At 47.2% G+C, this 26,143-nt stretch overlaps 1 protein-coding gene across 2 annotated transcripts in view; it reads right to left on the bottom strand.

Annotated features, from left to right (window-relative positions):
- Positions 1-26,143, bottom strand: part of LOC137628819 (uncharacterized) — a 152,929-nt gene that overhangs the window by 33,612 nt on the left and 93,174 nt on the right. For both annotated transcript variants that reach the window (XM_068360061.1, XM_068360062.1), the window contains exon 2: positions 207-905. In XM_068360061.1, the coding sequence (XP_068216162.1) occupies positions 207-641 (435 nt within the window). In that variant the 5' untranslated portion in view covers positions 642-905. The remainder of the gene's footprint in view (positions 1-206; positions 906-26,143) is intronic.

The following is a 26,143-nucleotide window of genomic DNA, read 5'->3' as shown; positions in this document are numbered from 1 at the left end:
AAAAAAAATGTATAACAGAGGTGGCAAAAACTAAAAGTTAATCAGAAATGCTAGATTGTCATGGAAAAATCCTTTGATGAGAGCATTATTTCAATGTTTAGGTAACAATTTGAAACTGCAATACAGTATGCCACAAAAAAGTCATAAAATCAAAAATGGTCCTATCCCATATTTTAGGTTAATACAATACAAGAGACAGAAGTCACCTTCACAATATCACCAGGTTTTTGTTCGTTCTCCCGAAGAAGCATTTTGATTCCCAATACTTTTGCCTGAACATTATGTAGATCGTCTATTGAATCGTCCATAATGGCTCCAGCTGAAGTAAAGCTTACTGCCGCTTTCAGTCTTGCCTCACAGCCTTTAAATCGTCTTGCATCTTCGTCTATAACATCACACTTCTTCTTCAGCCGTTTGATGTTTTCATCAATAGTATACAGAATATCTCTATTAGAAATTTCTATCTCATTCAGCATCTCTTTAAGTCCCACGATTACTTTGTTAGCTTGAAGGATGTCACTGTTCATCCTCACAAGGATAGAAATATCGTGCATCATTTGAGACGTTACTTTATTGCAGTTAGCAATGGCTTTCAGAATAAAAATTTCTCTTAAATCCTTGTTCAAATTTCCAAATGACATCCCTGATCCCCTGGAAGAAATCTTCGGTTCTTTATCAAAGGACAAAAATTGCTTAGCAGCGTCTAAGACAGGTCTTTTGAACAGCAAGTCATCGGTTGAACTGGCTGTGAATTCTTCCCTGCAGAAAGGACAAGCTTTGGTCTGGTTTGAGATAATCTCCTAGATGCATCGGCAACAAAATGTGTGGGAACAAGGAAGAATCTTGGGGCAATGTTCTTCACTGAATGGATTGGTGCAAACCCCACACTCAAGGACACTCGATTCCTGTAATAGACATAAAAATCCCAAATTTGTATGTATGTATGCATGTATGTGTGTATATATATATATATATATATATATATATATATATATATATATATATATATATATATATATATATATATATATATATATATTTATACATATACATATACACACATATTTACCATGTCCCAATAGTAGGAGACTACTCTAGCGTCGGTAATTCCCGACTAGAGATTTTCCCCCCCAACCAGCCATAATCCTCGAACACCCCCTTCTTCAAGTGCCCGACACGGACCTCTCGTTTTTCCCAACATGCCTTAGAGGGATGCTACACGTTACCTTACAGATCGCCATTAACCATTCTGCTCTGGTTCCAAGGAAAAGGGGCGTATGATAGCTGGGTCTATAGCAGGGATGGATGGGGGTTAATCGCGTTATTGGAACATGGTAAGTATGTTAGGATAAATATAATTTTCTTAAAAATTGTCATTTGTTCCAACACGAATCCTTACCATGTCCCAATAATAGGAGCCTCATGATTAGGAGGCAGGGAAATAGACCATGTAAGAGGTGAGAGAGCTGCAGAGTGGGGTTCAGGCCTGTCAGGTAAAAGCAAAAGGGTATTAAGCAAAGTATGTTAACTAGGTAACACTCATCCAGGGGACATCTTTCCTGGGCCATTCCATGGCAGGACTAGGGGATAGGGGTTGTGACGCTCTACCCCTCGCCATCCCATGCGGACTGTGTCACGTGTAGCTTCCCTTAGATCCTCTGCTGGGTGCCCATATCAGGAGCAAGCTTGAACCCCTTCCGGGACTTGAGGGAGCAGTCGTTAAGGTAGTGGGCAGTGAAAGTTGACTGTCTCGTACATATACCTGCCCTCAGCACCTGGCCAACCACATGTTCCTCTCAAAGGCCAACGAGGTGGCGATGCTCCAGATGTTGTGAGGCTTCACGGACCTGGGGGAGGCTTCCCCCTTCATCAGGTACGCCCTTTGAATCGTCTCCCGGAGCAAGAAGATCGTATTCTTCGAGACTGCGTTTTTCACTCTGCCCGTCATCAAGAACAGTCTCCTGATAGCCGGTCGGAGGGCGGAGGTACTCGAGAGATTTTTCTGCACCGCCCTCACTGGGCAATCTGTCCTGGGAATAGCATGGATGGACAACTCTTTAAAGCGGGGTCATCTACTGCTGGGTTCTGCCTCTTCGCCACAAAGGAGGGAATGAATTTGAAGAACAACTCCTTCCACCCGTGAGAGAGGGAGACCTCAGCTAAAAGCCCGTGGAGTTCGCCCACCTTCTTGGCCGAGGCCAGGCTGAGGAGGAACACCATCTTTAGGGTCAATTCCTTGTCAGTAATTTGTCTCAGAGGCTTGAATCCCAGATTCTTCAAGGAGTCGAAGAATTTTGGTAATGTCCCGGGAAGGTGCATTGAGGGGCAGGACTGGTCGAACCTTTTTATCAGTATCGAGAGGCGCTTGGAGGCTCTTAGGTTCAAGCCCTTGAGAAAAAATACCTGGCACAGGGCCGCTCGGAATCCCTTTCCTGCTGGTACTGACATGCACTGGTCGAATCAAAGGTGTACTAGGAATTCCGCCATGACCAGGATTGAGGCCTTGAGGGACTGAATGCCCTCTTTGTCGCACCATTTGCCAAAGGTTGTCCATGTCGCCTGGTACATGGCTCTCGAGGATTGCCTTAGATTCGAAGTCATCTGTGCGACTGCCCTCTTCTCAGCAAACTCAAGATAGTCTCCACACGTGAAGGGAGAGGTTTTGGAGGCCTTCGTGGAACTTCTAGAAGTGAGGTGGCCCTAAAAGGTCTCGTTGTAGAAGCAGGGGCCACAGGGGTTCCGTTGCCACGGGGCTATCAAAATCATCTTTGTTTGCTTTGCCCCTGAAGCCAGTTCAAGGTCTGTTGCAGAAGGGTAAATGGGGGGAAGGCCTACTCGTCAAGGACATCCCACAGGTGTTGGAACAGATCTTCCAGAGATGCTGCTGGGTCCGGCACTGGGAAACAAAAGACTGGCAGCTCCACGTTCAGTTTTGTTGTGAAGAAGTCCAGGCACTTCTTTAACAACACCCTTGCTTCCACCGGATGACGGGACCATTCCCAGGTAACACTTGACCCTTCCTGCTGAGACCACCTGCGACTACGTTCCTTTTTCCCGGGATGTAACAGGCCATCAGAGAGATGGTATTGACCTCGGCATAGGATAAGATTTTTGCAGCTAGGATGTGGTTTTGGCGGGGCGCAGGCCGATCTGTTTCTTGACGTGTGCGACGATGGTAGCACTGTCACTCATCAGGGCCACCCTTCTCCCCACTAACGATCTTCCCAAGACACCGAATGAATGATTTAAAGTTTTCAGGCATCCTGACATCTAAGGTCATTGACGCCGGTAACATTTAATTTATGTATACAAAAATAAAAAATGAAATAAAATAAAAAATTAAAGAGTATTCAATTAAAATCATAAAAATTGAATGTCATAAAAGTTAAATATTTTTCAGAAGACCTGCTTCTGAAAGAAATCTAAAAATGCCACTTGCATGGTAGGACACATCATTTCCAAGAATCTTGGCAAGGATGAACCTGCCACCCTCACCTCGAGCCTCAAACAAATCTCTTCCGCAAGTTGTTATAATTGGGGCATTCGGTCAACAAATGCCTTACTGTTAGAGGTACTAGACAATCGTCACAATACGGTTGGTGTTGGCCCTTTAGCAGAAACTCATGTGTCAACCGAGTGTGACCAATATGGAGACGACAAAGAGACGTCTCCCATTTTCGGGGCATCATATTATACCTCCAAGGAGATATGTAATTTGTTACTTCCCTCATTTTATTACCATCTTGACTATCCCATTGCTGTTGCCATTTATTGCAAACCAATTTCTTGATGTCAGGTAAGAAATCATTACAAGGAATGGGATACCTTCTTGGCAGCAACTTGGATGCAGCCTCCTTAGCCAGTGAATCTGCCTTCTCATTCCCGGACACACCTACATGTGCTGGAACCCAACAAAATTGAACTGTTATACCTCTCCGTCCAATAAGGAAGAGCCATTCTAAAATCTTTAAAACTAGAGGGTTATTAGAATTAAAAACTTCCATAGCTTGAAGGACACTCCTTGCATCACTAAAAATTATAAAATTACCCTCCTTCTCCAACGCTATTTTCTCAATAGCGGTTAATATGCCATACAGTTCGGCAGTAAATATGGTAGCGGTCAGAGGAAGTGCACCTCTACAATTAAAACCATTACTATGTACTCCAAATGCAACGCCAGCATCAGATTTGGAGCCATCAGTATAGATAAAAGTTGATCCTCTATGTTCTTTAACATGTTCATTAAAAAGAGACCTGGCTTCTAGGTCTGACATATTCTTCTTATCTCCGATAAAATATTTACAAAAAGATATCTCTGGTAGCTTCCATGGAGGCGTTGATGATACCTTGAATGGAAGTACCTTATTTCTAATTATATCCAGACTATGTAATAATCGTTTCATCACCCGAAAGCCATAAGGTTGAGGAGATTTTGGGTGCAACTCAAAGTATGATGCGTGTCTTACAAGGCTTGCAGTCTGAAAGGCTAGAGAGTTAGGGAGTCTTTGCAATCTAAACCAATACCGAAGAATGGAAGACATTCGGTAAAGGTCTAGAGGTAACTCTCCAGCATCAACAAGGAGACTTGGGATAGGCGAGGTTTTAAAAGCTCCAGTAGACAATCTAATACCTGCATGATGTATCGAGTCTAATATTTTTAACCGGCTTGGGGTGGCTGAAGAATATACCTCACAACCATAACTAATTTTGGAAAAAATCAAGGCCTTGTATAATTTTAAAATAGTATTGCGGTCTGCCCCCCATGATGTATGGGACAATACTTTTAAGATATTCAGAGCTTCAACACATTTAGCTTTTAGCGCTTTTAGGTGAGAAACCCATGTAAGTCTACAGTCAAATATCAAACCTAAAAATTTGGTTTCCGATACACATGGTATCCGTTGACCTTTAATGTATATATCCGGGTCTGGATGTACTCCCAGGATACGACAAAAATGGACAATGGTAGTTTTACTTGTCGAGAACTTGAATCCATTCATGTCAGCCCACTGGATAATTTTATCAATAGAGAGTAGGATTTTTCTCTCAACCATTGCCATTCTAGTGCCAGCAAAAGATATTGAGAGATCATCCACAAATAATGTTGAGAGAACATCCTGGGGAATGACTGAGGATATCCCATTAATTGCTAGTGCAAAAAGGGTTACACTCAGCACACTACCCTGAGGAACTCCTTCTTCCTGGCACTTACTCTCTGATAGAGTTTCCCCCACTCTCACTTGAAAAACTCTACGTGAAAGAAATGCCTGAATAAATAGTGGCAGCTCTCCTCTCAATCCCAATTCATGAATGGTTTTAAGAATACCATATCTCCATGTGGTATCATATGCCTTTTCCAGGTCAAAAAATACTGTAACATGGTGCTGTTTGGAAGCAAAGGCTTCACAAATAGAAGACTCAAGTCGTATCAACACATCAGTCGTTGAGTGCATTTTTCGGAATCCACATTGAATCGGTGATAAAATACCTTTCTTTTCAAGGTACCATATCAGCCTTGCATTGACCATCTTCTCCATGATTTTACATAAACAAGATGTCAATGCAATAGGACGATAGTTTGCTGCTAAAAACTTGTCTTTACCGGGTTTTAAAAAGGCTAAAATAATGGCTAGTTCCCAAACACTTGGGTAACTATGATCATGCCATATTCTATTAATAATGCTTAAAATAAATAGCTTTGTATTAAAATGTACATGTTTAATCATTGCATATGGAATTCCATCGGGTCCAGGGGCTGTATCGTTGCAATGAGCAAGTGCGGAATCAAATTCTCTTTCAGTGAAAGGAGAATTATACGACTCTTCCCTTCTTGTTGCAAAATTTAAAATTTTCTTTTCTTCAGTGCTCCTATACTGGTGACCAGGGGCTCCTTCACACTTGCTGGATACATTTGAAAAATGATTAGCCAGGGCATTGCTAACTTCATTTGCTTCAGTTACATACTGGCCATTCACCTTCAACACTGGTGGTGGGTTGGGGGTGAATTTGCCAGCTATCTTTTTTACTTTCCTCCACACAGAAGATGGTGGTGTTCTACTGTTAATGGAGGAAACAAAAGACATCCATGACTGGCGCCTTGCTTCTTTCATGGCACGACGGAACTGTGCTCTACATTTCTTGTACATAGTTAAATTCTCATCAGTTCTGCGTCTACGCAATCGTGTTAGAGATCTTCTTGTGGCTCTGTGGAGTGCAGTTAGTTCTGAAGACCACCACGGGACTGGTCGTCGTTTGAATAACCCTGTTGTTTTGGGAATTGAATTGACTCCTGCTGTATGAAGAGTTCCATTCAGTAGGTCTATGGCATCATCAACACTTTCAAACTGTTCTGCTCTCCCTTTGATTTCACTTAGCTCGGAAAATTTAACCCAGTCTGCCTTGTCTAGATTCCAACGTGGCGATCTTTGCAAAGGCGGACCCTTGTTGGTGTTTATAATGATTGGTGCGTGATCACTAGTATGCCAATCATCTAATGTCCTCCAATCAAAATCGAGAAGGCAGTTAGAGCTTGCAATTGAAAGGTCAATGCATGACAAAGTACCTGTCTGAACATGAAAGTGTGTGGGCTCTCCTGTATTAAGGAGTCCCACATCCTCATTCTCCACAATTGATGAGATAATATTGCCCCTTGTGTTGGCCAAAACATCACCCCATAAAGGATGTCTACCATTCATATCTCCCAGTAAGAGAAAAGGTTGAGGGAGTTGTTGAATGACCTCTGCTAAATCTTCATATAAAATATTATCATTTGGAGGTAAGTACAGAGAGCATATTGTATATTTTCTCCCTATATCAATTTGTACAACAACTGCCTGCAGGGTTGTACGTATAGATATAAGTATTTGGGGAACATCTCGACGAATGTACATGAGACTTCCGCCATGGCTCCCTACTCCGTGATCATAAGGTGTCCTATAACTAATATATTCGCGAGGACAAGGGGTATTAGCATCAAGCTTGCTCTCCTGGAGACATACAATTATGGGGGAATGCTCGTGAATTAAGAGCTTAAGTTCTTCATATTTGGCCCTCAAACCCTGACAATTCCATTGCAAAATTGAGGAGAAAACTATGGATTATTTCGGGAAGACATCTTGGATGAGGTCTTCCCATTAGCAGTTTTTAATTTAACATTATTACCAGTAGGTTTCTTCAGCGATGGTCTTGTTATGTTGGGTTTTACGTTGGTGTTTTTCTTTGTATCTTTTTTATCTATTTGTTGAGGGGGATGGTGGACCTCAACTTGAATTTCTGATTTATTTAGATTATCTTCTGGTTGATCGGCAACATCAACAGACAAAACATCATATTTATTTGATGTCATAATTCTAGTATTTCTTATGGAAAGGGGTGGGAGAGATGGAGGTCTCTCTCTTTTACGATTAGTAGGTTGTGAGTTACCAGGTTTTTGTACCTTCCCCACTACAGGTACACCTGATAACTTGGTGTCAGGCGGAATCTCCATTAAATCAGGCAAGGATATGCCCTGGGAGAGGTTAGTACTATCCTTTGTAGTGGGGGACAAAGGTTTGATAGTGGTGGGCAATTTCTTTTGGTTGATACTCAATGATAAATCTTTAGGAGGAGATGTTCTTGTCTTATGCAGCACTTTATCAATAGATGGTGAATTCCTTTTTCGAGAACTACCTACAGTAGTAGGTGGGCGAGATGATTCCCGAGGAATTTTTCTCCTGTTTTTAATGTCTTTGCATAAGTATTAGATTTATTTAATAATCTCTTGGCATGCCCCACGCTTACATGTTCAATAATTGATTTATTGAGGGCAGCCTCTTCTAACTTATAAAACTGGCAGCTCCTATCATTAGATTTATGATTAGAGTTGCAGTTTAAGCACCTTGCCTCAAATGTACATTCCCCATGGTAAATATTGGAGCAAGTATTACAAATTCTTTCACTATTGCAAACTTTGGAGGGATGTCCAAATTTAAAGCAATTATAACATTGCAGTGGCTTTTGCTTAAAAGGTTGAACTCTGATCCTTTCGTTTTCTATGTCTATGTGGAAAGGTACATCGGCATCCTGAAAAGTAAGAACAATCATTGATGTTCCAGGTACTTTATGTACTTTCCACACTGATAGAGGACACATAGCCAATATCTCCTCTTCAGTAAATTCATACAGATCCCTATTAAAAACCACTCCCCTTCCATAGCTAAAGTTTAGATGGGGTTTGATGTCCAATTTTATATCATCATTTACTGTCTTCAAATTGGACAGTATAACAGACTGTGTGTATGACTTGGCCTTTATCAAGTAACTTTTCTTACCAAATCGAGATATATCTCCTGGTGCGATCGTACCTACCTTCCTCTGAAGAAATTTGCAGATCTTGAAATAATTTTCCGTACCTCCTACAGATTGAGCAAGAAGCCACATTGGTGGTTTTGGCTTTCTTTGGAATGGCATATCTGCCTCTATATCTTTATCAGCCCAGTCTGCTGGTCTGTAGACATCCAGATCTTTAGGTGCCCCATCACACAGAGCACCCTTAACACTCATATTACCTACTTTAATATCAACAATATTACGGCTTGCATTAAATGCTTCCTCATGACAATTAAATGATAACCAAGATTCCCAATTATCATCTTGAAGTTTCATTCTAATTTCTTTTATTAATCCGTAACACAAATATTTTATGTAGCACATCATAATTAGCTTCTAATGGGATTTGGGTAATGTGCAGGACATTCAGTTTTCCTGTGTTGCCCAAATTACCCTTTTTCCGAGTATTTAAAGAATAGTCCTTTTTAGTTCCTACGTCGTCAACGGAGTTTTCTTTAAATGAATTGCCAGAGGTCATCAACAGTGCCGGGGGCAAGTCAGCATATCCAGGGGAGGTGGGGTCATTCTCACAAGAATCCATCATAAAAAAAGAGGAGAGAAGAGTGATTTTTTGAAGTTTGATTTACCTGCTTGAGAACATTAAGGCATCACATGTTGGGAAGGAAATTTACACTCTCCACTACTGGCACAGTGAGAGTATACTTCCCAGATGGTCCACTCCATACCCTACCCGAAGGATAGCATCAAAACAGATATAGAGGCACAGGTGTAAGCTGAACCCGCCTGTTAGGACTGAGACCAAGAAACTATGGAATCATCCTCCCCATATCTGTAATGACGGGCTTCCGGCCAAAAGCCGAGAGTCCTACCCCAAGTGTTGGATCCCCTGGATTCCGAAGACCCAACACTTGAGAATAGTCCCGCCAAAAAGGTCCAAACCATCTTCGGGATGGCTGAGATCATCCAATACTCTCATATATAGCTTTGAGCACAAACACCTCCCAACCGCGACACCTTTCCCATTCATCAAAGCAGGCAGCAATACCGGATGTAGAAACATCCACCCAAGTGGCAATAACGGATGTAGAAACATCCATGCCATAAAGAGTGAGAAAAAATAAAAATAATAATAAACACACTTATATGTATATATATATATATATATATATATATACACATATACACATATACATATGGGAAATTTTACTCATAGGGTTGGGACAGCAACATGGAGGAAAGTTTATAATATTAGGAGAAGGTTGAAGCAATATAAAGAGGAAGAAAAAGATAATTAAGAGAGAAATTTAGATTCGAACTGGGGGAGCAATTTCCCCAAGTTCGAGAGCCCTCTTGCCCGTCACTAAGTTTCAGCACGGGAATAGAATGCCGTGCTGAAGCTCAGTGACTTCATCAAGGCATTCTCTCATTAAGAGGGCCAAGACACCGAGAGACTTCTGTACTGCCAACAGCTCAAGTTCGTTTATTTGGAGGGCCTGCTCTTCAAGGACCAACGGCCTTCGGCCATTCTGTCTGGCAGGTGGGCTCCCAATCCCTCCTCGGATGCGTCCGTGAACAGAAGTAATTCTGGAGGAGGATCCAGTAGTGAAATCCTCGCTCAGGTGTTCCTTGGGTCCAACCACCACTCGATTGCCTCCCTGCTTGACTGGGATGGGGGAAACTTTGATGACAGACACTGGATTGCTAGGCCCTGTATCTCTTTCAGGTCGCATTGGGCTGGTCGTAGCATCAACCTTCCCTTGGGCATGAGCTTCTCCAGGGACACCGGGTGGCCTACCAATCTCTGCCGCTCTTCTCTGCCGCTCTTGTAACGACGCCAATTTCCGCCTGATGAAAGGCTTCACCATGCTTTCCAGATTCTCAATCCTCTCCTTCATCAGGAAGGCTCTGGCTTGTACAGAGCATATTTCTATGCCCAGGTACACTGTCCTCGTCGATAGAGAGGGTTTCAATTTCACCCAGTTGAACGCCACCCCAGTTTCATGCAGATGAACACTCACTCTTCCCTTTGTTCTGACAACTGCTCCCTAGACTCTGAGAGGAGTACCCAGTCGTCGACATATCGCAACAGTCTTATCCCTCTCTTGTGGGCCCACTGGGAGATTAGGAAAAAGATTCTTGTGAAGACCTGAGGCACGGTCGACAGGCCAAAGCAGAGAGTGAGGAACTGGAAAATTTCTTCTCCCCACTTGAACCTGAGGAACTTCCTACTGGATGGGTGCACTGGGATCTGGAAATATGCATCTTTGAGGTCTAGGGATAGCATGATGTCCCCTTCCTTGATAGCGTCTAGGACAGTTTCCATCTTGAACGTGCTCTTGGCGACGGAAAGGTTGAACGCCGAAAGATCTATGACTGGACGCCATCTACCCGACGCCTTCTTCACCAGGAACAGACGGCTGAAGAAGCCCGGGTAGTCAGGGGGCCCCGCCTGAATGGCCCTTTTTAAGAGGCTTTCCGTGTTTCTACCTTGGGGTGTAGGGAGGAGATCTCGAATCCCGATATCAAAGGATTAGGGCCTTTGAAGGAGATACGGTAACCTTCCCTCAACTTGAACCTTACATTGATCTGTTCCTTCCTTTACCCAATTTCTCCATCTTGAATTGAGGCATCCCACTACCCCTGGAGTGCACGGGGGAGAGGGGCCTGGTTCACTACTTCCGCTTAGAGAATCAGCCGCTAAGTGCCCTTTGGTTAGCTGGGGCTCCGAGTTTACTGCCTTCCGAGGCTGGTCTCTGTTCTCTTGAGGGAAGCTGCGTCGGAAGGCCAAACGTGAAGAGGAAGAAACTTGGACCAAGGCATAAGAGGGCACCCACCTGACTGGGCCCAGACCCTGCTACGTTCACGAGGCTGTTATAGGGGACGTGACGACAAAGCATTACGTTGTGACTCTCTTCCGTTTCTCTATTGCCTCTTCCACAATGTCCTCCTCCATTTCCCCAGTGCCTCTTTCACCATATCTTCCGGGAAGAGAAAGAGAGTCTCCCTGATGTTGGGGGCATCACTAAGAGGCCTCAGCTCACTGTCCAGGAGTTGCTTTGGCAACCTATAGAGGATGACATCCCTCCTGCGTAGGAACCTGTTCGATAACGCAAAGTAAGACTGGCCCTCCAAGATGGCCAACAACTCCAAAAACTGTTCTCTCCCCGGGCAGCCCATCACATTATTTTCCAAGGTGAAGGAAACTAGTGGAGTGGTCCAGAGGTCCAACCCCAAAGCCTCATCCCCAGCGGCCACTTCCATGGCTGTCACCTCCTGAACCGTAAAATCCACAGCCCCCACTGACAGTCTATCCTTTATGGAGCCGGGAGCCAGGGATGCCAAGTTCCTTTCCGAAGGGTGATGTCCCTGGGAGTTCCCCTCAGGAGTGTAGAGGCGCCTGTGCATCACCAACGGAAAGTTTAAAAGCTTCGGTGTGACGGGGGGCCTGTTCAGCCCTTTCGGCTCCATGGTGGTGGCGGTGATTTTGCCAAACTGGCCCACACCCAAGAATTGAAGTAATATATCTTGACATCTTCAATATATGAGACAAAAGGACAACAGAAATAGATAAATACGACAAATTCGTAGGTAATTTGTATTTTTCCTAACTATACAAACCTTAGCTATTTACATGGGGTAATTACTTTGGCGTAGCTGAAATGACGAGCCATAAGAATTTTTAACGAGGGTTTACTACCCCTCCCCTAGTTAGCGGAGGTTTGTATAGTTAGGAAAAATACAAATTATCTACGAATTTGTCATTTGTTCCGTAACTGAAATACAAACCACGCTATTTACATGGGGTGACTTAACCCGTAGGAAGGGTGGTAAGTCCCTGCCATACTGGCTTTGGCTTGCTCCGGGGATTCCATATTTGAGTGTCTACGTACTCAGACAATAGGGAATCCCTGCTCCTCGCTAGCAGCTGTGAAACTGCTGCGGCCTACGTAAGGTGTGTGCGAAGGTGAAAAGTGACTCGTCCTAGGAAGTTGACCTGGAGTTCCTCAGATGGAAATCTAGGCTAGGACTCTCCCAATACCACCTCGTCAGGGTATGGGGACATGACAGTATTACACTTCATACTAGGAACACAAGGAAGCATGGTTTACCTGCAGTGGTTAGAGGTCAGCTGTGCAGAGAACCCAGGAGGCTGCTTTCTCCAAGGGAGGAGAGGATGAAGAAAAGAATAAGGGCCAGACATACCTTTTCATTCATGCAGACTAAAACTGGGTAACAATGCCCTCAACCTTCTGCTACTTGTCCATTAAGGAGCCTGAGGTTTAGACCAGCTGTTGTGCAACCACCACAGGGCCGACAGAAAACGTATCGAGCCTCCTGTGGGTCACGTCTTGCAGGTAGTGGGCTGTGAAGGTGGTCTGACACTTCCACACCCCAGCTTGAAGGACCTGCGTCACTGAATAATTCTTCTTGAAGGCCAGGGACGTAGCTATGCCATCATGCGCTCTAGGGCGACGTGACTGAGAAGGGTTAGGATTCAAGGCCATCCAGGCTGAGATGGTATTCCTGGTGACCCTTCTCTTCGTTTTCCCAGTGCTCACGAACGAGGCTTGAACCTGGGGACGAACTGCAGCTGTTCTCTTAAGATACAACCTCAGACTCCTCACTGGACACAGTAGGAGATGGTCTGGGTCATCTGTTACAGAATGGAGACTCGAAACCTGGAAAGAGTCGAACCGAGGATCCGGCACTCCCAGGTTCTGAGTCTTGGCAACAGACTCAGGGACGAACCTGAACGTTACCTCCCCCCATCCCCTTGAATGGTCGATGTCGTATGAGAGACCATGCGACTCGCTGACTCGCTTGGCAGAGGCCAAAGCTAGCAGGAACACAGTCTTCCAAGTAAGGTGGCGATCTGAAGCCTGGCGTAGGGGTTCGTAGGGAGGTCTCTTTAGAGGCCCGAGAACTCAAACCACGTTCCAAGGAGGGGGTCTCACTTCCGACTGAGGGCAGGTAAGTTCATAGCTTCGTATGAGAAGAGAAAGTTCCAGCGAGGAAGAAATGTCCATTCCTTTGAGCCTGAAGGCAAGACTTAAGGCTGAGCGATAGCCTTTCACTGCCGAGACTGAAAGGCGCATTTCCTCCCGCAAATACACGAGGAATTCCGCTATTGCTGGAATAGTGGCATCGAGTGGAGAGATACCCCTTCCACGACACCAACCACAGAAAACTCGCCACTTCGCCTGGTAGACCCCTGCGGATGACTTGCGCAGGTGTCCAGACATCCTGTTCGCAACCTGTTGCGAAAATCCTCTCTCTGAGGAGATGCTGGATAGTCTCCAGGCGTGAAGTCGAAGCGAAGCTACGGCTTTGTGGAAGATGTTGGCATGTGGTTGTTTGAGTAGCTCGTGACGTGGAGGGAGTTCCTGTGGAGGCTCCGTAAGGAGTTGCAGAAGGTCCGGGAACCATTCTGCGTGATGCCATAGCGGAGCTATCAGGGTCATTGACAGGTTGATCGATATTCTGGTCTTGTTGAGCACTCTCCTCATCAGGCAGAATGGGGGAAAGGCGTACACATCGATGTTGTCCAACCGTTGTTGGAAGGCATCTTGCCAGAGAGCCTTGGGATCCGGGACTGGGGAGCAGTACAGCGGGAGCTTGTAGTTCAGTGCTGTAGCGAATAGGTCCACAGTCGGGGAACCCCACAAAGTCGGGACTTTGTTGGCTACTTGAGGATCCAAAGACCACTTGGTACTCACTATCTGTGTTGCTCTGCTCAGACTGTCGGCGAGAACATTCCTTTTGCCCGGAATGAAGCGAGCTGCTATTGTGATCGAGTGGACTTCGGACCACCTCAGTGTCTCTACTGCAAGATGGGATAGCTGTTCTGAAAAGGTACCTCCCTGCTTGTTGATATAAGCCACCACTGTGGTGTTGTCGCTCATCACTACCACAGAGTGGCCCGCCAGGGCTTGGTGGAACTTCTGAAGTGCCAGGAACATGGCCTTCATTTCTAGCAGGTTTATGTGAAGTTACTTTTCTGATTCTGACCACAGGCCTGAGGTCTTGTGGTTCAGAACGTGGGCCCCCCCCCCCCCACCCTTTCTTTGATGCGTCCGAAAACAACATAAAGTCCAGGGGGAGGACGAGAAGATCCACTCCCTTTCGTAGGTTCTCGTCTGCCACCCACCACTGGAGGTCTGTCTGTTTCACATGACCCAGAGGGATCAAAGTGTCTGGGGAATTGTGTCCTTGATTCCACCGGGACTTGAGTCGCCACTGGAGAGATCTCATTCTGAGGCGACTGTTGGGAACTAGACGGGCCAGGGAGGAGAGATGGCCGAGGAGACGTAACCACGTTTGGGCTGGAAGTTCTTCTCATGTGAGGAAAGGTCTCGCGACCTTCCTCAGGTTTGCTATCCTGTCGTCTGATGGGAAGGCTTTGTGGAGATTGGTGTCTATGACCATAAGCTGAAAATTGAACATTTACAATGGTAGTTAGGAAAACTCTTCAACACAATTCACTAAATTTATTATAAACATTTCAGAGAAGTAAAAATGCTATAAATTGTCTATTCCGATTGCTTGAAGGTGGTTATATCTAGGGGTAATTTCCAAACTACTTTCAGCTTTTCCAACCTCACCTGTATAAACAACAAAAAGGAATATATCGATATAATAAAAGAAAGGAAATTAAATAAATTCAATTTGAATAAAGTATATATGAATAAATCGTAAATTGCATATATAATCTATATAAACCTAATAAGCAATTACCCATAATGTTGGAAGTGCTTGCCAATGTAAGAAACTGGGAATTTATCCTCGGACTAAGCCACTTCAATTAAACATATGGATAAATGATATCCTGGAAAATGAAATACATTCCGACATCAAACAATATCCTGAAGCCATAAATATAAGCAATATAATTTTGTATAATGTATTCACTATGACATTCATCCTTCGAATTAAATCTAATATAAAGTCTTACCAATAATATAAATACGAAAGATGAACGCAGGCTGATAACCCAGGACGACCTAGCTTCACCAATTATACCTAAGCAAAAGTATTGTACAAATAGAACAAATTAATATGAGGAGCTAATATCAACATTAGTTTAATAGTAAACAATATATATATCTATCAGAGAGGAAGGAATTTATTTTTATATTGGTGCTTTGAAGGCTTAAGGCAACAGATAATGATTACCATTAAACATTTAGAAACCCCTAACAATGCTTGGTTCTCACCTTTATCCATGCAAGCTATGAGACGAGTCGAATGCCCTCGAAGTTTAAAGTTTCATGCCGAAGGAGCCTCAGAGTCCAAATTAAAGGAAGTTAGTTTGTAAGGACAGTGAGACAAGCGTCACCAAGATCAACTGATACTTTATTCGAATGTGCACGGGAGTATATTACAAGGTGCGGACGGAAAGGTAGGATGACGCTGGCGCCAAATCAGATTGAAGTGCCCGCCAAAATATATGTGATTTCTTACACTTACAAATATATGAATTATGGGTTAACAGAAACATGTTATGAAATGATACATATGTCAAAATGTAGCTCTGGTAGAGCGGCATATATATACATGGGAAACCACAGTGTGGCGAAAAGAGAATTCAAATAAATAAGTAGTTTGTCGATTTTCTGGACGACGAAGGGATCGGTGTCCTTACAAGTACTCCCCCCCCCCAAGACATCGGGCGGCGTAGAGGGCTGATGATCAATCTTCGTATCTTTTCGGGCGTCGGAGGGTTCCTCTTGTTTTTGAACGGAGGGGCGCGCTGGCGGTCGGTGTAAGGATCTCTTCCTCTTGTCGTCGTTTGATGATTTTTCTTTCGTTGGGCAGCTTGTTTTGAGGCGGAACTCTGGATCTGCCAGGTCCGGCGGAGGCGGTGTCGCTTCCTTCGAGAAACGCTGGTTTCACGCGGTCTATTGAGACCCAGTCCTCTTGGCCATGGACGTCGAGAAGGAAGGCTTTTGTTGTCTTTTTAATTACCCGGTAGGGACCTCGATAAGGTCTAGTCAGTGGTTGTCGATGAGCGTTGACACGGACGAAAACGTACCTGCAGTCATCCAGGCTTTTTGGTTTAAAGTGCTTGGTTCTGTCCTGGTAAGTTTTGAGACACGGCCTGAACTTCCTGTCGATGTCCCTTAGGTGATCCAGCTGCGTGTCGTCGGTTGATGAGGGAAAGAATTCACCAGGAACTGCGAGCGCTTCCCCGTAAACCTTTTCGGCGGGCAAAGGTTCGCCGTCTGCGCGAGGGGCGGTGCGAAGGCCGAGGAGTACCCAAGGAAGTCGTGATTTCCAGTCCCCGTCGGTGCAGCTCACCATCAGGGACGCCTTGAGGGCGCGGTGAGTTCTTTCGACCATGCCGTTTGCCGCAGGGTTGTATGCCGTGGTGCTGTGGAGCGTCGTCCCCATCAGGTTCGCCAAAGCGAGCCATATTTCTGGGAGGAAAGCAGGGCCTCTGTCAGTCGTGATGTCGTCAGGAACGCCAAACCTGCTCACCCAGCTTGACAGGAGGGCTTCGGCGCATGCTTGAGTCGTAGCTTCGGTCATCGGTGATGCCTCCAACCACCTCGTGGAGCGATCGATGATCGTAAGTAGGTAGCGAGCGGATCCAGAAGGGGGCAATGGTCCCACGACGTTGATGTGTAAATGGCCGAAACGTCTTTTTGGCTGGGGAAAATCGCCTACCCCCGATTCGGTGTGACGGCTGACCTTGCTTGACTGGCAGTTGATGCATGACTTCGCCCATTCCCGGGCGTCCTTTTTTATCCCTGGCCAGACAAACTTTTCAGACAGAAGCCGAGCGGTGGTGCGTCCTGAGGGGTGTGAAAGTCCATGGATGATATCGAATATTTTCCTTCTGCAGGAGGCTGGTACCCAGGGACGTGGGCGGCCCGTGCTGGTGTCGCAAAGAATAGTTACTCCTGCTGGTCCGAGGGGAATCGCACTTATCTTGAGCGCGGATGGCCCCGTCAGGTGATCCTGTGCTTCTCGGTCAGTGCGTTGTTCGGTTGCGAGATTGTCGTAGTCGATTCCCAGGTGGATCGCGTCAATTTCAATCCTTGAAAGGGCATCTGCGACTGGGTTTTTCTTTCCTGGGACGTAACGTATGGTGCACCCGAATTCGGCGATTGATGAGAGATGACGTTGTTGTCGGGAGGACCATGTGTCCGTCGATTTCGTGAAGGCGTGTACGAGGGGTTGATGGTCCGTCGCGATTGTGAAGGGGGTACCCTTCAAGATGTGCCTGAAGTGGCGGACGGCGAGGTAGACGTCGAGGAGTTCCCTATCGAAGGTGCTGTATCTTGTTTCGGCGGGTTTCAATTTCTTGCTGAAGAATGCCAGCGGTTGAGGAGAACCATTGACGAGTTGCTCAAGCACAGCCCCACAGGCGACGTTGCTGGCGTCGGTCGTTAGTCGCAGGGGCGCGTTGTCGTCGAAATGAGCCAGGGTGGTGGCATTCGCAAGGGCATCCTTCGTCCGAGTGAATGCCTGTTGCTGGGGCAAACCCCACTCGAGTTTTTTTTGCTTTTCCTTTCAGGACGTCGTCGAGGGGTGACAGGGTTTGTGCGATGTTGGGGATGAAGCGCCTGTAGTAATTGACCATTCCCAGGAACTCCTGAAGTTGGCGGATGGTCGTAGGCATTGGGAACTTCCTGATGGCGTTAACCTTGGTTGTCATGGGTTTTACCCCGCGCGAGGATACGCGGTGACCAAGGAAATCCACTCCCTCCGCACCGAACGTGCATTTGTCGAAGCGTACGACTAGGCCGTTCTCCTGTAGGCGTTTGAGGACAGTGCGGACGTGTCCCCCGTGTTCCTCCTTGGTTTTCGAGAATATCAGGATGTCGTCGACGTAGCAGACGCAGAAAGGTAGGTCACCCAGAATGCTATCCATTAGTCGTTGGAAGGTCACCCCGGCGTTGCGTAGACCGAAGGTTGAGTATGCGACGGCGTTACAATGGCAGTTTTCGGATAAGTCCTTGACTACAGTCGCCAGATGCGTCTTGGCGAGCACCGTGTAGTGGTCGGGGACTAGTGTCACCGGCCATGACGTCAAGCTGGACCTGGAGGGACATGGATGCGGCAAGGCTTTCTTTCATATCTTGTTCCCGACGAAGGAGGCATCGGGGGAAGTGACCAGGGAGAAGGGTCTGCACTCCTCCAGAGCAGGGGAAGGTTTCCCTTCTTCCACTGCCCTGTGTACCGCTGCGAAGGCCTTTTCCATGAAGGGGAGGATCGCATCATCAGATGCGACGTAGGTAGGGTGCTTCTTGCTCAACGCCGGAAGCTTTGAGCAAGTAAAACTCTTACTTTTAAGGGTGTTGGCCATCATAGCCTGGGCCTTCGGGAGATCGAACACTATCACCTCCTTAGGTTCGGACTCTTCTTTAGAGGCAGGTTCTGATCGAAACCGGACGTAACAGTCCGGGTAAGCCTCAAAACTTGGGAAGAATTCCACTTCTTCCAGGACAACCAAGCCGACCTTCTCACTGATGAAGATCCTGCCCGTTGCGATCGGCATATGCTCGGCATACCTCCAGGGGTTGGCGTGCGAGCATGCAGGGAAGTCCTTAACCGAATTCCTTTTCGGCTCCTTGGAACTTCCCATGGTCCCGATGTATTCGTGTGTCTCACGGAGTTTCTTGTCCATGATGGCTTCGAGCGTCCGAAACATCTCCTGGGCGCTGGTTGGGATGGGGTCCGGGGTGGCGGAGGTAGACGGGAGTGGTGGAAGGCAGAGCGACCTCTTGCTCCGACCCAGCGTATTCCACTTGGTCCTACTCATAGTCCAATTCTTCGGCCATGAGGTTCTTCTCCGTTGTCTCCGACACTTCCGACATACATTCCGCGTTGTCGGTATCCAGGCGACACTCGTGCATGGACTGAGCCATGACAACATCGGGTTCCACCGTGATCTGGACGGTGGGGATCTGATCCTTGGGGACCACAGAGTCTGGGGATGCCTTTGGGAACAGTAAGGCCCTCAAGTCTTCGGTGGCAAGGTACGGTCCAGTGGCGTTCTTCTGGAAGCCACGCACCCATTTGCGTAGCTTCTCTCGAGAAGCGTCCCTAACCTCCACTGAGGGAGGGTTATTGAACGCCTCGACCAGGCGTTCCTGGTAGACCGTACCGTTCAGTGGGTCCCAGAACTTCAGATCACCTTTTTGTTTGCACAAGGGGCGTGAGTCCTACACGCCGTGTGCCCATAACAGTGCGGGCGCTTCACTCCACAGAAGCCATGGTCGCACTTCACGTACTCCTCCTGTAAGAGAAAGAGGACATGAGTATGGGGGAGTCATAAGGATGACTTCTATCTTAAGGTTAAGTATTAAGTGATTAATCTTTAACCTAATATTAAGCGGTAGAAATACTGTGACGTTCAGAGAGTGGGCGGAAAAGAAGGAGATAGACACATCCTCCGTGTAACCCGCCCGGCCGGTTACCGTAACCTTATCCGTAGGCAATTTGTTGTGACCGAGGACACAGGGCAGAATTCAACATAGCATGCCGTGAAGGCAGTGGGAATTCTAGTGGAGATTGCCAAGGATATAGAACTGGGACTGAGGCCACTCAGACCCAAGGATTGGGAACGTAGAAGATCCCATGGGGTAACAGTTTCCGGTAACCGGCCGTGCTAAGATACACGTAGCATGCTGGAAATCTGTGATAAGCAAGAAGACAGCATGGTTACTAATGGAACGGTAAGGTAATACCTATCCATCATGTAATCAGACCATCTGGTTGCGATGTAGGGCTATCAACATCAGATGATAGCTAGTAGAAGGGGGTGCAAGTTGCTTGACGCCTCCGGAAGGCTCCGGCAGACCGCCGGCACGCCGGAGGCCGCTCCAGCAGAGTTTCTGGCATTAGGGAAGACAATATAGAAGTCAAGAGTAATACCAGGGTGGCGGCTGCCGGCACAGCGGCGGCACGCCGGCGGAGAGCGGCGGCTCCGGCAGCCGGAGGTTGCCGGATTGGTGACAGGAACAAGGATGGTTATAGCAGAACCGGACTGCCAAGAGTAATACCAGGGTGGCGGCCGCCGGCACAGCGGCGGCACGCCGGCGGGGAGCGGCGGCACGCCGGCGGGGAGCAGCGGCTCCGGCAGCCGGAGGTTGCCGTATTGGTGACAGGAACAAGGATGGTTATAGCAGAACCGGACTGCCGGCAGCGGATGCCGGCACTCCGGGGGCCGGCCGGTGGACGGACGACTGAAGCTATGAGGAAAGAGGGAAGGCCATCGGCTAGGCGCCGGCGGCAGGCGGCAGTCCCCCGGCACACGGCGGACTGACGGCCCAGAGGGCAAGGGGTAAGTCACCAAGGGAGGAGGTGGGTAGAGGCGGCAAGGGACCGGCACCAGGATAGTGAAAGAGACAGAAGGGGGGGACATAGGGGTCCGGCCACGGACCCCAAGGCATCCCAACTGAGTGGGTGTACCCATGATAGAGGCTAGCCCTATCACCCAGAAGCAGGGGCCGCAGAGGACCGGGAGCAAAGGGAGCCCAAGGGAGGGCAGGGAACACCCAAGAGGGGGGAGAACCCCTGTAGACAGAATGCATCCAGTGGTTAACCCCATAGGACACTATGAAGGGTACACATACCAGAGCGGACTGCACACAGGAGCTCAAGGTAGCCCTATCACTCCACCCTAAGGAGGAGTTGTAGGACAGGGGACAGATGGGTATAGACTAACCTAAGTATAGGCTAGGCCATACAAGAGATAGGTGGGGAGGGGAGAAGAGAAGGGTCTTCTGTGGAGGAGGTTCTGTACCAGAGCGGCCACCAAGGAAGGGAGGACACTCCCTAGCCTAAGGTAAGGCAGCCTGTCTGAAAACGGTGCATGGGTATCGTTTCAGCAAGGTACAGAACTAACCCCTCCAAAACCTAACCTAGAGCAGGGATGTTACACCCTGAACTAGGAAAGATGGAAGACGTATCGCTATTGCGGGGAAGGTCGGAGACCTAGCCCCAGCAATAGAGGAAGGACTAGCAGTTCCTCATTCTCGGACGCAACCCTAAGGGGGGATCATTCCCTTAGGGAGGACAGAGAAGCGATATAATACTCTGATATGAGCTTGATCCCCTTACGTGGTAGGGGGAGCAAGGCTACACAGAGGGGATGCCCTAAGGCAGGGGATGAAGGAAGCATATAGGGGTCCTACTTGTAGGTTAGGTTAGAAAGACACACTATCTAACCTGTCCCTTATATGGTCCCTGAAGGCGAAAACACTTGCATCACAGTCAATAGTATTGTAAAATAATGCCACTATCTTCATAAATAAACCTAGGACCACTGATAAATATCATGCATGAACACTGATATAGGCGCTCTGGCCTAGAGGCTATACTAGCCAACTGGTATGGGGTCAGTTGATGACCGATAAAAAAGCGTCAAAACACGATATAAAAGTTCCTAGCTATGAAGACTAAATAACTAATAGAATCGATTAGTTAATGAGGCCGGAAAATGCTGTTGAGGCTATCTAAATAAGGCATTCAAAACAACAGCGACGCCATAAAATGGCCGGTCCGGTCGAGGCACAGCTCTGCCACAAAACATCAAATATCTCGAAAAGTAAAAGTTACTTTACGGTCAGAGCTTATTTAAACAATACTGGAACCTTGTACTCAACTTTCCAGAAGAAGGCGAGGCCGAGGGTAGAGACATGGCTAAGATGCAAGTCGATAAAGATCACACAGGGAAAAGTCCGACTAGTGAGGAGAGCTACTAAATGAAGGATGAGGATGGACGTGACGTCATTTAGCAATGGCGCACGTTTGTTTACGTCTCGAGTACCAAAAGTAGCCACGGACGAGATTAGCTGTGGAACAGCTCCCCAGCTATTCTCCGTCCCTCCATATCGAAGTGTTAACTCTGTATGGGGTGCAGATAGCTATGTGGCGCGTTAATACATGCATCCCCTGTTGATATACGATGTCTTAAAGGGAAACCTTTAGGATACTCGCTCCAGAAGTTAGAATTCTGTGATAACCTGTGGTTAAATTCTCTGGGAATATCTTAGTAGTTATATACCCAAGGAAGCTACCAAAAAGGAACCTTCCATCAGGACGCCATGGCTATCTCACCCAAAAATAGATTTTTCGCTTCGCTCAAAATCCGTTTTTCGGGATATCTTCCGGGAATACGGGGACCTGGAAATAAGACTTGAGGAGGTCCATCTTGGTAAAATACTTTGCGCCGTGCAACGCGTTCGTTAGGTCCTGCATGTTGGGCAGCGGGTAATGATCGGGCGTTGTGATGAGGTTGAGGTGCCTGTAGTCGCCGCAAGGTCTCCAGGACCCGTCCGGCTTTTCAACCATGTTCAGGGGTGATGCCCAGGGGCTCGATGCTTTCTTACAGGTCCTGTCATTGTGATGTGGTGGTAGATACCATGCTTGGACGGGGAACCTAGCGAGTGTCGGAGCTCGGGCTTGAAAACCTCGGGAAATTCTCGTAGGAGGTCGGCGTAAGGGTGCGTTGTTACGGCGGATACGGACATTGTTGCAGGGCCGTGTTCTAGGTCGCGGGACTGGCAGGTTCCTGTGTCGATGAGACGTCTGTTAGCAACATCGACGAGGAGTCCGTGGTGGGCGAGGAAATCCGCACCGAGGAGAGGGCGATTGACGTCGGCGATAGCGAAGGGCCAAGAATACGAACGGCCCATGATAGATATCTTGAGGGTCTTGATCCCATAGCACCGTATGGGAGATCCGTTGGCGGCGATGAGTGAGGGAGCGTTTTTGTCGGGACCACGGTCTAGGTCGGACTTCGAAGGAAGGAACGTTGACTGCATTGCGCCGGTGTCCACCATGAGTCTACGGTTGGAAATGGTATCGGGGATACAGAAACCAATCTTGTTTTGGTTAACTGCGGCTGCGATGGTGGCAGGTGGATGCTTCTGGCGTCATCTTCTAGGGAAACTGCATGGTGCTCTACATTTCTTGGCGTCACTGCCGAACTGTTGGTGGTAGAAGCACCATGCCGGGTTAGGCCTAGGGTTCGGTCGCGTCGGTTGTGGTGGTTTCTTTCTTGATAGAATGTTGATCTCGTCGTCCTCAAGGGCCATTGCCGAGGAGTCTATGGAAGAGCAGCTGCTGAAGGAGGAGAACGGAGGCGGTGTTGACGATGATGCTCCGAGGCAAGATGCTTTGGAGGCCTCGTGGAGCTTCTGAGCCTTCGACAGGAGTTCGTTCATCGGGAGCGTATCGGCGTCTGTCAATTGGGCCCGTACGTCCTGTGGTAGGCGTCGAAGAAAGATTTCGCGAGATAAGATAATCTCACGTCGTCAGCCGTTGCTATCTGTTTCGGGGAGCATAAGCAGGCCGGTTAGCTCGTCCCATGCCTCGACAGGAGAGGTGTCACCCATGGGCTTGCCGGCGAGGTCCAGTACTTTCTGTGCCCTTGCTGAGACAGAGAGGGAGTAGATACCGATGAGTTTCGTTCTCAGGTCATCGTATGAAACTTGGCCGGCCTGGGCGTCGAGCCATGGGGAAATCTTGTCGAATACCTCTTCAGGTATGGAGGTGAGAACGATGTTAGCCTTGGCGCAGGAGTCGCTGAGTCTAGTGACGCGGAAGAGTACGTCCGCTCTCAGGAACCAGGAAGCGGTGTTGTGTTGAGAAAAGGGCGGCAGTTTGACTTTGGGCGTGGAGGCGAGGCCGTTGGGTGCGATGGGCGTGTTGCTTCCTGCATCGTGGCCAGACGACGAGTCGGCGAAGAGGTGAGAAGTAGATATGTCGGTTAAGCTCATCCTACTGCCTTACGTTCACCGAAGTGTGGGAGAACCAAAGGCAGGCTCGTGCCTAAGGTAACGGAGTATGTAGAAGGTAGCACGGCCGTAATAAGTCCGTTAATGGCAAAGCCAAAACCGCTGATGCTACTTTCAACTCCGGGGTCACCAGTTGTAAGGACAGTGAGACAAGCGTCACCAAGATCAACTAATACTTTATTCGAATGTGCACGGGAGTATATTACAAGGTGGGGACAGAAAGGTAGGATGACGCTGGCGCCAAATCAGATTGAAGTACCCGCCAAAATATGTGTTTTCTTACACTTACAAATACAGTACAGTGGTCCCTCGCTAGTTCGCGGTTCAACTTTCGCGGGTTCAGAGCTTCGCGGGTCTAAAAAATATTCAAAAATTAAAAATATCAAAAAATATTCAAAAATTAATAATAATGAAAAATATTGAATTAAAATTAGAAATTACATTATTTTACAAATTTTGAAAACAAAATATTCAATTAGAATTAGTAATTGCATCATTTTACAAAATTTTAAAACTAAAAGAAATGCACGTATACGCTAAGCATCACGGGCATAAACTCAAGCTGATTGGCCAGCACTCGCTGAGAACTCGACTCCCCATTGGCCCATTCACTAGCCCAAGCTTCTCCCGATGCCCATCGCTCCACGCTTTTCTCGTATACGCTTCTCGCCATAGATCGCGGTTAGTTAGTCTTTGTCTCGCGGTGATTTTTTAAGTGTAAAAGTTTTGTGAAGCCCTTCGTGATGCCTCCCAAACGCTCTTTATCCCTTGGTGCATCTAGTGAACCGAAAAAAAGCGAAAGATGTTAACAATTAACGAAAAAGTGAGTTTATTGGACAAGTTGAAAGCGGGAAATAGCTACGCGAGTGTAGCCCGACAATATGGCCTTAATGAATCCACGGTACGGTACATAAAGAAGGAAGAGAAGAACATCCGCAAAACTGCTGCAATATCTTTCACGAAAGATGCCAAAAGGGTTGTAAACACCCAGAATAAGACCATGGTGCAAATGGAAAATGCACTGGCTATTTGGATCCATGATTGTAGGGAGAAGAAAATCACCCTGGATACAAACATGATCCGAAGTAAGGCTAAAACTTTGTTTGATGCTATGGTGCCTGAGGGTGGTGACGACGACAACGTTCAAGATGAGGAAGAAGACGACGGCGACGAAGATGATCCTCTGCCTGGTACCTCAAGCCAGACTAGCCCACGGCGACCAAGTACGACTTTCGTTGCCAGCAAGGGCTGGTTTGATAAGTTTAAAAGGCGATTCGGACTTCAGAGTGTGTCGTCGTATGGAGAGGCAGCCTCTGCAGACGAAGCAGCAGCGAGGCATTATGTTGAGGATGTGTTTCCGGAAATAATAGAAGAAAATGGCTATGTCCCGGAGCAAGTCTTTAATATGGATGAAACAGGCCTCTTCTGGAAGAGGATGCCGTCCCGAACATTTCTTTTCAAGGACGAACTTAAAAAGACAGGTTTCAAAGCTCACAAGGATCGAGTGACTCTGCTCATGTGTGGCAATGCTGCAGGATTCATGCTGAAGCCCAGCCTTATCTACAAGTCACAGAATCCTCGAGCATTGAAAAACAAGAACAAAGCCTTACTGCCAGTGTACTGGATGGCCAATAAAAAGGCATGGATCACCAAGGCCCTCACACTTGATTGGTTCCTTAACTCTTTCATACCACAGGTAAAGCTTTACCTGGCTGAAAAGGGCCTGCCCTTTAAAGTGGTTCTCTTCATGGACTGTGCAGGAGGTCATGCAACTAATTTGCATTATGAAGGGGTACAGGTGGAGTTCCTTCCCCCCAACACCACTTCCCTTATACAGCCCATGGATCAGGGGGTTATTAGGGCCTTCAAAGCCCTCTACACTAAGTCAACAATGGAGGGTCTCATCTCCTCCATTGAAGAGACCGACGAGACCTTCAGCATCAAAGCTTATTGGAAGGACTACAACATAGCTACGTGTCTGGCTAATATTCAGAATGCTCTAAAGGACATGAAAGAACAGACACTCATCTCCAGCTGGAAGAAATTGTGGCCAAACAAAATCA

This window comes from Palaemon carinicauda, chromosome 36, assembly GCF_036898095.1.
Source record: "Palaemon carinicauda isolate YSFRI2023 chromosome 36, ASM3689809v2, whole genome shotgun sequence".
Lineage (NCBI taxonomy): Eukaryota > Metazoa > Arthropoda > Malacostraca > Decapoda > Palaemonidae > Palaemon > Palaemon carinicauda.
This window is presented reverse-complemented; position numbering and strand designations above follow the sequence as displayed.